This window comes from Canis lupus, chromosome 22 (genome assembly GCF_048164855.1).
Source record: "Canis lupus baileyi chromosome 22, mCanLup2.hap1, whole genome shotgun sequence".
Classification (NCBI taxonomy): Eukaryota; Metazoa; Chordata; class Mammalia; order Carnivora; family Canidae; genus Canis; species Canis lupus.
In genome coordinates, this window is record NC_132859.1 from 14,689,758 (window position 1) to 14,702,738 (window position 12,981).

Here is a 12,981-nt window from a genome sequence, read left to right on the forward strand (position 1 = left end):
TTTTTTTTTTTTTGCAGGATATTATCTTAACTTTTTTCTCCTTAGGAAAAAAAGGAGGTAAAAGTTATCTTGAACCACAAGATGGTTAACATTCAAATAGCAAGCTATTTTGGCTCAAAATGTACCTTGAGTCAAATATCATCTTCCTAGTCATATGTACAGTTTGCTATATTAAAAGTTGTTTCCCTAAAGTAACATAAGGCATTTGAACCAATGGTAATCCTACTCGCATTATTTTGTTTGTATATTTGGAAGAAATCAAACAGTGAGAAATATGTTTCTCTTTCTGCTCTGGCAACCTCGGGAGAGGATAAGTGATGAGCTGATCCTCTTTTGATATAGAGTTAGGGACATGAAGAGGTCAAACCTCAGATTGGGCTGAGCTGATGCATGTGGGAAAGAATTGAAATAGGCTGTCTGAAAGTAACCAGTCAAATCACTAACCATTCTACAATAGAGAAGAACATTTTTGTGGCTTTTAATATGTTTTGTCAGGATAATTACTGAAAAGATTATACTAGTTCACAATACCATGAGCAATTCATTCTCCTCCCCGCCCCCAATATATGTACGTGATACTGTTCTAGGCTTCTGGCTTCCTGGGGCTTATAGTGTCTGTAGTGAGAGAAGACAATAAGTACATATATAATGTCAGGCAATGGTAAATGTCATGAAAATAAATAAAACAAGTTAGAAGAGGGAGAGCTCTTTCAATTTAGGTGTTCAGAAGAGTTCTCTGTAAGGAAATTACTTTTAGACAGAAATGCTCTTGAGTCTCAATCCAAGAAGAGGAAGTCAGATATACAAATATCTGGGAGAAGAACATTCCAGGTAGAGTCAAGAAACGGTGTAGTTGTTCAAGGAACAGCAAGATGACCGGTTTATAAGTAGAAGCAAGGAAGAGTGGTAGGAGATGAAGTAAGAAAGAAAGCAGGAGCCAGCTTATGTGGAGCCTCAAAGACTGGGTGATGGGTATGTATTTAAAAGATCAGTAAGAAGCCACTGGAGATTTGATGGAATAGTTGCATGACCTGACTTACCGTTTTAGAAAGTTTGTCCTGGCTGCTAAGTGAATAGACTGAAGAGAGGCATAGTAGAAGCAGACTCATTTGGCACTTGTCTCAGTAGTTCAGACAGCAGAGTATGATTTGGGCTGAGGTAATGATATTGGAGACAGGGAAAAGTGGCTGGATCTAGGTTGTATTTGAAAGGACAGACATCAGGAGTTACTGAGTAATTAGGATATGGAGGCAGGGAGAAATTAAAGAAAACTTCTCAGTATTTGGCTTGTTGTAACTGGATAAAGGGCTATGCTGTTTAATGAGAAGAGAAACTCTTGGGGAACTGTGGATTTTGTGGCAAACTCAACAATCATTTTGAACATATTAAGGTTGACCTAAAGATGTCCAGGTGAGGATATTGGGTAGGTAGTTTGGTAAATGACTTTGGAGCTTAGGAGGAAGGTTGCAATTGGATATGGAAATTTTGGAGTCATTTCATATTAAGTTATTTTAAAGCTGTGGTACTCATGAGAGTATATAGGACATGAATGGATAGACTATACGTGAGGACCCAAGGTCTGAGCACAGGGATTTTCTAACATCTGGGGAGAAGCCGCAAAAGAGACTCAAAAAAAGACCGGAAAGGAAAGAAAGAGTGTTATCCTGATGACCTGGAGCCAAGTAAAGTGTTTTAAGAAGGAGGGAGTGATCAGTTGTGTCACATGACACTGAGAAGTAAAAACTCTTAGACATGGAAGAGATTGCCGAGGTCTTATAGAGGCATCATTAAACATATATTCAATTATTTATTCTCTTATTTTCTGTTTCTCATTTTACATATCTCATATGAGGACAGTTTTTGTGAAGAGTTGTTTTTGTCTTACCCATGCCATAGTATGTCTCATGATTGCAAATGATAGAAACCCTATTCAAAAGAGCTTAAGGCAAAAAATGTAATATATTTATTCACACAACTAAAGAGTCTGGGGTACTCTGGCTTCAAACACATCTGAATTGAGGAGACTGAATGGTGATGTCAGGGAGGGATTTGTGTTCCTTTTTCCATCTCTTGGTTCTCTCTCTATGGTAGCAAAATGCCCTATATTGTCCTTACAATTCTTACCTCAGTAGGAGAGAAGGAACTTACCCTTTTTTGGCATTTATATTTCAAGTCCACAGAGGAACTTTGATTGGCCCTGCTTGGCCCACATGTTAGACCAGCCAGTGTGGAGAAAGAAGTGGGGCATATCCTGGTCATGAGTCCACTTCTGCTGACATGGCACGGTTGAGGCCCAAAGATTAACAGTCATACTAGAGCTACATGGATTGTGGGATGGATCATTTTGCAAAAAGGAAGGTCTGTAGAGCAGGCAGTAAATTCATTGTTTCTGGGATAAAATTGTTGTCAAATAGTCTCTAGTATCCACTGATTACTCTTCATGACCACAAATGCAGGTGTGTTCTGACTTCAGCTCATTCAGTGTACAATAAAGAATCTTGAAAGGTAATTTGACATGTATTTTTTGCCTCGTCAAGCATCTTTTAAAAAATATGTAAACCATGATACTCATTACAGAAATAGAGAATACAGATAAAGAAACTAGCCTAGAGATTATCAGCAGAATTTTGCCTAGGAAGACATCTGGTATATATACGTGTGTGTGTGTGTGTGTGTGTGTGTGTGTATAACAAAATGTATGTATAACAAAATGTATGTATATATTTTTAATAAAAATGAGGTCATACTGTTTTATAACCTAATATTTAGTTTAATCTCTATGACAAATGTCTTTTCTTGTCTAAATATCTCTGCAACATCACTTTAAATGACTGTTTTATGTTATCTGCTGTATGGACATATTTACACCAGTTTCCTGATGTTAACTATACATTATTTCCCTTATTTTTTTTAGCTCTTTGTTTCTTTTTACTTACTCATGGGATTATTTCCATAAGGCAAAATCTTATGAAATTAGTGGCCCAAAGAGCTATGCTTTGGGTGAGGGAGGGCTTTTGTTTTATGTTGCTAAGCTGCATTTCAGAAAGGTTACACTAATTTATATATTCACCAGCAGTGAATTAAAGTGCCATTTCCCTTTATTTTCTTTTTAATCTTTGCCAGTGTAATCAGCAAAAAAAAAAAAAAAATGGTATGTAATTTATTCATTTCTCCAATTACTAGTTAGGTCAGACAGACATTGTATATGTTCATTGGTCACTTGCATCTCTCTTTTGTGAATTGTCAGAAGAGTTAAAAGCATTACTATTTGAATAACTTGAGTATTGCTTTGTCACTATCATATTCACATAATTAATTAATTTGATCTAAGAAGCTCTCTGAATTTGTCATGCACATATGTATTATCGTCTCCATTTAGCAGTGACTGTTCCAAGATCACCTTGCTTGTGACTGCAGAGCTGAACTTAGAGTATAGATCATCTCACTCTGAATCTTGTTTTCTTTTAGTTTTGTCAATCTAAAATGTTAAATGTCAGTAAAATTATAATGTTATTAATGGGAAATATGGTTTGAGTCTTAAAAGTTGGTCTTGGATATTTTTTATTCTACAGGCACTTAGTGACTGCTTGCAGTATACAACACAGTGTTTGAATATCCAAATAGAAAACTTTTCTCAGAACCTTATTAGGTGGAAAATTTTACATAAAATGAGTTCACTTTTTTAGGTCTGTGAACTATTATTATTATTATATTCTTCTTAAATAGTAGAAGGAAAGAATAGTTGTTTTTAAATGCCTTTCCTTCTCTACTTTTTCTATACCCGAGTAATCTTTTCTTTGTCTTTAAACTATAAAGTGTTTATGAAAGCAGAGATTAATAAATTTTTGAAATTTTAATTTTAGTAGTATTTATATAAACTCTAAATACACTCTAGTAGTATTTAGTAGTTTTTATATAAACTACACTTTAGTAATATTTATATAAATTCTAAAAAAACACCTCCTCTCCACCTATTGGACCAAAATTAGCATATAGTATTGACTCAAAATTGACCTTTATCTTTTTTAGAGTATAATTTGTTGGTTATTAAGATGCAGATATACTGCTGCTTAAAATGTTTCCAAATTCATTCCTTGCCTCACTCTGCAGAAGTTGGCCATTAAAAGAGCAGGTGTTTAAACATAACAGTAACCCAGTAACTGTGAACTCTCCACTGTGAATATGTGGTTTCAGTTGAGGTTTTTGCCGTTATCTTTGTATAATAACAAAGAGTATAATCTGATGCTTTTGAAATTATTGTTAATACATGTATTAAATGATCACAGTGTATTAAGCATGGAATATTAAAAGCTGTCTTTGCCTTCTTTGCTTTCTTTCTAAAGTAGAACTCCAATGAAAGTTTTGTCTTCTTATAGCAGAAAAGGTTTTTTTTTTGTTTTTGTTTTTGCTTTTGTTTTTGTTTTTAAGGAGACATTTTAGTAGATGCCACAGTAAACTCTTGGCATTTACAAATTGAACACTTAACATTTAATATTTGTAAGCAATTCTTATGGTGGTAATTTGTTGCAAAGAGTACTTCTAATAGCATACTTATTTTTTTTTTCTAATAGCATACTTATAAGAAGCTAGATAGAATTAAGTATCTGCACCATTGTCTACAAAAAATTGAGAAGCTGCATTTTAGATGTCTTCCACTTAGCTGCTGTCATAAAAATTAGTATTAGATGCTAGAGATAGGTTTGCATCAGAATACTTTTCCATGATGTGAATGATATGTAGAAATATTTCTGGTAACGTATCTCTTGACAAAAAGAAATAGCTATTAGTAGTGCATTTGAATTACTAAATAATGAAATAATTAGCTCTTACATTATGAAATTGTAAAGTATCAAAGGAGTGCTAATGAAGAATATATAATGCTGCAGTGGATAGTTTAAAAACAACATTAAGTGCACAGATACAAAGTTATAAAGCTCTGTGTGCTTTAAAACCTTTTTGATGTGCTAGAACTTTGAAAGGATGTTGGAGATACCAAGTTAGCATTGATATTTGAAGATTATAAATCTACAAGGATTAAAACAATAACATAATAGTAATAGTAGAATAATTTATTGGAATCTTGCTTTATGTCAAGTTTTTTTCCTCCTGGCTCTATAATAAATTTTTTAAAATTCTGATGATCTATCACATTTAACTCTATGATTCCAAGAAGTCCAGTGGCTATCACATTAAATGAAATAAATGGTCTAAAGGTGAATTTACAAACACACTTGCTATAAATAGTCCCTCCAGTATCATATTAATAGTAAGGTTAACATATTTAAGCACTTTGTGCCAGATACTGTGCTAGATGCTTTACAAGAATTATCTTGATCTTTCTGATAACCTAAACTGGTAAACATTTCTAACACCCTTCAGTTATATTTGAGGAGACTGAGGTGTAGAGAGCTTGTGTGACTTGACCATGACCATGCATCTAGTAGCCTTGGTGAGGCAGAGTATGAATTCAAGCAGTTGGATTTGAGACCAGTAGACCTCATCTCTGTGGTGTGGTATTAATGGCCTTTACGTGATCTATTACATATCATAATGTTGAAAAGTATTATACAAAAAAAAAAGTACTATAGGCAGCAATTATGAACAGCAAAAATTAAGGGCATCATGAAGGTGGAATTTTGGTATATCTATTGGCAACTTGACTGCTGCCACATTAACTTACCTTCAAAAAAAATCAGTAAAATCTATAGATTTCAGTTCTGCACACAAGTAACATTATTTCATCATTTTTATTTTAATTTGGACAGTTCATGTTTTCCCATTTCAAACAATGTATTCTTTGTAATTCTACTTATATTGATGATATAGTTAATTTATTTTTATGTGGCTATCTATATTATTTGACATGGTTCTTCAGTAGGAAGTATAAAATAGCTTATTAAATGATCATGTAATTCTTAAGATCCTATTTTTAATTTTTAAAACTATTTGATTCAGGTTGGTTTGACTTCTACAAATGCAGAACTAAGAGGATTTATAGATCAGAATCTCAGTCCAACAAAAGGTAAGGACAGATAAATTGAAATTTTCTGCATTGAGCTACTTTTATTGCATTTGTTTTATAGAGTATGCAGCTAACGTGTATTACTTTATGTATAATAACTATTATGTAATATTTCTGTGTTGTGTTATCATATACCAAATAACTTGTATCCTGTGAAAGTTCTGAGAGGTGGGGGGAGACAGAGAGAGTTAGGATGAGAGAGAGTGTGTGGCGTTTTTTTTTTTAAGATTTTTATTATTCATTTGAGAGACAAAGCACAAGCAGGGGGAGGAGCAGAGGGAGAGGGAGTACCAGACTCCCTGCTGAGCAGGGAGCCCTATGTGGGGCTTGATCCCAGGCCCCTGAGACCATGACCTGAGCCAAAGGCAGATGCTTAACCAAGCGACTGAGCCACCCAGGCACCCCTGAGAGTGTGTGTGGTATTTGTGTTACTTTTGTCCATCTCTTTCCTAAGAGGTCTTTAAAACCACCGTTTGTTTTTTTTTGTTTGTTTGTTTGTTTGTTTTTGAGGGAGAGAGTGTGTGTGTGCATGCACCAGAACCCATGTGTGAGAAAGAGGGAAGAGTGGGAGGGATGGCAGAGGGAGAGTGGGGAGAGAGAATCCCAAACAGGCTCCATGCTCAGCACAAAACCCAACATGGGGCTTGATCTTACAACCCTGAGATCATAACCTGACCCACAATCAAGAGTTGGATACTTAACCAACTGAACCACCAAGGTGCCCCTAAGATTAGCTTTGATAAATAATCCTCTTACAATTGAAACTAACTGTTCAAGCCACTTTTTTCTTGATTTTCTTGTTTGATAGCCCTACTTCCTGGAATTCCTCTATCTAATATATAGTTTACTGAAGGAATGCTTATATCAGGAGTCTGACGTAGCAGTACAAGAATTTATGCAAGACACTGTATCTTGCTGTATGTCAAAATTCAACAGTATTTTTTAGTATATAGCGATAACATACTGAAATATTTATAGTTGAAATGATAGGATGTTTGGGATTGGCTTCAAAATAATCTGGGGGAAGAAGAGTAAAGTGGGTAGGACTATAGATAAAACTATCTATGAATTGGTTAAATTCTTTATGCTGGGTGATAGCTCTATGGGGTTTCATTATTCCTTTCTCTCTTCCTTTATATATGTTTGAAATTTTTCATTATTAAAGGTAGGAACAAAATACATGTCATTATAATAGAGATAGCTATGAAACAATTTCCTGAAAGAGTATATGCCCTGGAGAGAAGACTAGAGAAGTCTGTATTTCAGTATAATAAGGTCTTGCTTAATAATAAAGTCTGTAGAATTATTCTGAGAATTTAAGTATGTGTTATGAGACAGTAAAAGAGATACCACAAGCCTTAATGCTTTTCAGTTTTTCCAAAGAGATAATTTGTAAATATTTTCTTCTATGCAGTAGGTTGTCTTTTCACTGTCTTTATAGTCTCCTTAGATGTGCCAAAGTTCTTTATTTTGCTAAAATCCAGTTCATCTATTTTTTTCTTTTGTTGCCAGTGTTTTTCATGTCATATCCATGACATGGTTGCCAAATCCAGTGTCCTAAAGGTTTTCCCCAATGCTTTCTTCTAAGAATTTTATAGTTTTAGTTTGTTAGGTCTTTGATCCATTTTGAGTTAATTTTTGTATACGATATGAGTCAAACTGGAATATGGATATTCAAGTTTTTCCATTACCATTTGTTGAGAGACTGTCCTTTGACCACTGAGTGGTCTTGTCACCTTTGTCAAAAATCAATTGACTATATATGTGAGGGTTTATTTTTAGGCTTTTTATCCTTTTCCCTTGGTCTATGTGTCCATATGCCAGTACCATAATGTTTTAATTACTGTCATTCTGTAATAAATTTCAAAGTTGAGAATTGTGAATCCTTTAACTTTATTCTTCTTTTTCAGGATTGTTCTAGCTATTTAGGATTCCTTGAAATTCCACATGAATTTGAGGACCAGCTTTTTTTTTTTATTTTATTTATTTATTCATGAGAGACACACACACACACAGAGAGAGAGAGAGAGAGAGAGAGAGGCAGAGACACAGGCAGAGGGAGAAGCAGGCTCCATGCAGGGAGCCCGACATGGGACTCGATCCCGGGTCTCCAGGATCAGGCACTGGGCTGAAGGCGGTGCTGAGCCCCCTGGGCTGCCTGGATCAGCTTTTCAATATCTGTGAAAAGGACTGTTAGAATTTTGATAGATATTGCATTGAATCTGTAAATTACTTTGGTTTTATTAACATCTTAACAATGTGAACTCTTCTTATCTGTGACCATATTTTATATATTTAGATTTTCTTTGCTTATACCATTTCTTTTTGAAGTAATGAAGATGTCCTGGAAGTAAATAGTGGTGATAGTTATACAACTTGGTGAAAATACTGGAAACCACTGAATTGTACACTTTAAAAGGTGAATTATTGGTATTTGAATTATACCTTTATTTTTAAAAAAAAAAAAACCCAAACACTCAAACAACCACTTTCTTTATTTTTTTTAATTTTTTTTAAAGATTTTATTTATTTATTCATGATAGACACAGAGAGAGAGAGGCAGAGACACAGGAGGAGGGAGAAGCAGGCTCCATGCCGGGAGCCCGACATGGGACTCGATCCCGGGACTCCAGGATCGCGCTCTGGGCCAAAGGCAGGCACTAAACCACTGAGCCACCCACGGATCCCCCAACCACTTTAACTTGATGTCTACTTCCAGCTCTGATTTGATCTCCCCCTTATTGTCAGACTTCTTGGAAGAAACTGTACACTTATGATCCCATTCTTAGCTTTGGATTACCCCTCTGCCCGATGAAATCTAACTTTGGCTCCATTAATACACTGAAACCAAAATTTTCCCCTTTGTTTTTTTAAATAACATTTTAATTTTAGAATAGTTTTAAATTTGCAGAGAAATTATAAAGATAGTACAGAGAGTTCTCATAAACTCCTTGGTTTCCATACCCCTACTGTTAACATCCTATATTGGGCTAGTACAGTTTTTACAGTTAATAAATGAAAACTGACATATGTTGATTAACAGAAGTCCATACTTCTTCACATTTCCTTAGTTTTTAGCTAATTTTTTTTTTTCAATTCATAAGAGACAGGGAGAGAGGCAGAGACATAGAGAGAGAAGCAGGCTCCTCATAGGTGAGCCCGATGTGGGACTCAATATCTGGACCCCGGATCATGCCCTGAGCCAAAGGCAGATGCTCAACCACTGAGCTACCCAGGCGTACCAGCTAATGTTCTTCTTTGTTCCAGGAGAGCTATCAGGATACCACATTACATTTCATGACCATCATCTTTAGGCTCCTTTTGGCTGTGACAGTACCTCAGGCTTTCTGTGTTTCTAATAACAGCTTTGAGGTGTAATTTTCAGGGATTCTGTAGAATGTCCCTCAATTGGGATTTTTCTCATGTGCTTCTCATGATTAGATTAGGGTTATGAGTTTTTGAGAGAAAAACCACAGAGATAAAGTGCCATTTTCATCACAGCATATCAAAGGTCTATACTGTTAACTGGCTTATCATTGTTGCTGTGAACCTTTATCACTTGGCTGAGGTAGCATTTGTCATGTTTCTGTACTGTACAGTGACTCTCTCCCCTCTCCCCCTTTCCATACTGTAGTCTTTGAAAGGAAGTCATTATGTGGAGCCCATGTTTGAGGAATGGAGAGGTTGTTCTACCTCTGTAAGAGGAAGTATCTACATCATTATTTGGAATTCTTCTGCACCCTAGATTTGTCTCTCTTATTTATTTATTTACCTCTTTATTTATATTAGTATGGACTGATGATATTTAGTTTATACTCTGGGTTATATTGTCCAATGCTACTTAATTTTTTGCTTCTTGCAACTGTGGCCGTTGGAAGCTTTCAGTTGGTTTTCCGTTCCTTTGACTTTATGTACCTTGTCGTGGGTTTTTTCTTTTTTTGTTTGTTTGGTTTTGTTTTGAACTCCTACTTTTTAGCACTACAAGATGCTCCAGGCTCATTTTACATATTTCCTGCCCACTCCTCAGATCAGCCATTTTTCCAGAGAGTCCTGATTCCTCTTAATGGAAAATATTAGAAACCAAGATCTTGGTGCTGCTGGGTGAACTCATTGCTGCTGGGATGGTGTCTTTCTTTTTGATATACTGTTTTTCTGTGTGTCTGTGATAACACACTTTTTAAGACTTTCCTAAAAAGTAGTACAGTGAGGCAGTTAAGAACAAGGACTCTAGAGGACTTGATGTGATCTTGGTTGCACTTCTTAAACGTAACCTGAGCAATGTGTAAACCTGAGCAAGTTGATCTCTCTAAGCTAAAGTATCCACATCTGTAATGATGCAGATTAATAATATTAGGTTGCTCATAGAGTGTTGAAGGATTAGGTAAAGTAGTGCACATAAATCATTTAGCACAACACCTAGCACATAGCAAGCATTCCATTAAGTGCTTACTCCCTTTCCTCATATTAATATTTTCATCTTCCTTTTTGGTTGGTCTCTTTTGGTCTACTCTTCCTAGCTCTGTCTTCTAAATCTCCATGGCGTTTTGTCTTAGGTTTTCTTCTCATATGGTACATTCTTCCCAGGCAATATCATCTATTCTCAATTGCTTTAGTTATCATTTACTAAAATCTATATCTCTGACCCAAACCTTGTCTTGAGTTGTTATATACCCAGCTGCTTATTGGATACCATCATTTGAGTAACTTCCCTGCATCTCAGACTCAGTCTGTCCAGAATCAAAATGATTACTTCACTCTCTTATCATTTCTTGGCCTTTTGGCTAAGATCAAGTGTATTTCACCCTCTCAAAACACACTCTCCCCTTTTCCTTATCTGACTGAATAGTGGTATCTATCCATTGCCCAGACACTGAGGCCTCATCTTTGATTCCGTTTTCTTTCTCTCTGCTTCCATTCAAATCATTTATAAGGCTTGTTCATTCTGCATCCTCAGTTTTGCAGTCCTCCCCATGTGTGTTCTCTATCTCTGTTGCTACTATCTTAGTTTGGACTGCTAAAAACCATTTCCTGGATTACTGCAACTGCTGTACTTCCAGATTTATTTCTTTCTCTTTCATTTACTGTGGTATAGCTCTCAAACATAAATCTGAACAGTCTTTCCATGTTAGTAAAAAACTAGTTTAGTTGTTCCTTATTGCCCTCAAGATAAAGTCCAAACTCTGATTTGAAAGATCCTTGGGGCGCCTGGCTGGCTCCATCAGCAGAGCGTGCGACTCTTGATATCAGGGTTGTAAGTCTGAGCCCCACATTGGCTGTAGAGATTGGTTAAAAATAAAATCTTTTTTAAAAAAAATAAAATAAAAAAAATCCTTTGTGATGTGCTTCTTGCTTTTATCTTTAGCATTATCTCAGATGCCTCTTCTCCTGCCACATTGAGTTACATTGTCTCTCTTCACTTTCTGTCTCTGTCTGTCTCTGTCTTTACCCATCTCTATACTCTTCTCTGTGTCTGGAATGCCGTGATCCCCGACATTGCCCTCCATTCTACTCCTGATATATTTCACCTGGCTAATTTCTGTTCATTACTCACATCTAAGTTTAGGTCTTATTTCCACCTGGCCCATAATCCTCTACTACTCTCTCCTTATCCCTGTGGTAGCATTTATCACACTGTACTTTAATGACTGGTTTATTATTGGTCCCCCTCCTCTGATTCTGTAAAGTCAAAGACTTTGTCTTAATTAATCATTATATCTCTAGGACAGGTATTTCAAAGTATCTATCCCATAGTATCTGTCCTAAAGTAGAAATGTTGTTGAAAGAATGTGTCCTTACCTTCTGTCCATGATTCCTTTGGCCACTGGGCAAATTCCTATTTGCTTTTTAAAATCTAGCTGACCACGAATTCCTCTGTAGCTCCTCCTTACTATGCCTCTTTTGTGTTAACCTTTGGACTCTATACATACTTTATTATTGTTCTTATCACATTATATTGTATTTCTTTATAGCTTGCCCTTTTCTTTTGCTAAACTCTGAGCTCCTTGAGAGCAGGGTCCTTTTTCCTCTTTTTGTCTTCAGAGTCTAGCTCGGTGTCCAGCACAATTATATTCAGTAAATATTGAACTGCAGGAGTCTGTTTTGCCATACATTTCCAGACTTTTAATAAAAATGTTTATCTCATCTTTGAGAAGTGTGTAAAGAAAGAACTTACCAAACTTGTTGAAAACGGTGTTAAGGAATTTAGTGAATACGGTTTCTGAGCTGTTTAAGACACCTATTTAAGGGTCGGAGGCTTAAAAGTTACATAATTAATTAAAATAAGAACAAGCCTGAAGATAATTATATTCACTTATAACCAGGGGAGTAGTAGAGGAATTAAAAGCAGTTGAGTATTTGTATGTCCTTGTCATAAATCATGAAATTGTGCATTATTAAGAAAAATAGAAGGTAAAATACTGTAATGTAGAACTTCACTATGTATGGTGTTGAAAGTCCATCAGTATCTTTGGTGAAGATCAAGGATCTCTCAATTATCTGAGAGGCAAATGCTATTGGGTGGTCTATATGTTTGATATTCCTGGCATGTGTGTATACTTGCCTGCAAGTTATATGCAGTCCTCTGGGAAGCTGCCTGTTCAGCAGCTGTTAGAAGAGTTGCACCTGTGGGATGAATTGCTCATGTCTTTGCAGGTGAGTGAGGTCTGCAATATATCCTCCACTTGTTCCTTTATAACCCCGGCAGAGCAATTTCACTTTGTCAGCTCCTTCATTGCTTGCACATCAAATTTAAAATATGCATATCTTATACTGGCTGCCAGTTCTACACCATCCAAGGGATTGCAATACCTATGGCTCTTAAAATTACAACCTATTAAAATGAATTCAGCAACTGAAAAGAGGGAATCACTGAATAATCAAACAGATTCCTCATGTGGAAGCAGAACTAATGGAAAAGATGAGAGAAAGCTGTGATAGAAAGAAGAAGGAATGAAAACTCT

The 12,981-nt window shown here is 35.8% G+C and overlaps 1 protein-coding gene across 7 annotated transcripts in view; it reads left to right on the top strand.

Annotated features, from left to right (window-relative positions):
- The window catches only part of TFDP2 (transcription factor Dp-2), a 162,333-nt gene that overhangs the window by 49,355 nt on the left and 99,997 nt on the right, over nucleotides 1-12,981 (top strand). For 5 of the 7 annotated variants that reach the window (XM_072792432.1, XM_072792429.1, XM_072792430.1 and 2 more), the window contains exon 3: nucleotides 5,956-6,022. The exons of the other annotated variants lie outside the window; for them this stretch is intronic. In XM_072792432.1, the coding sequence (XP_072648533.1) occupies nucleotides 5,956-6,022 (67 nt within the window). The remainder of the gene's footprint in view (nucleotides 1-5,955; nucleotides 6,023-12,981) is intronic. 7 annotated transcript variants of the gene reach the window in all.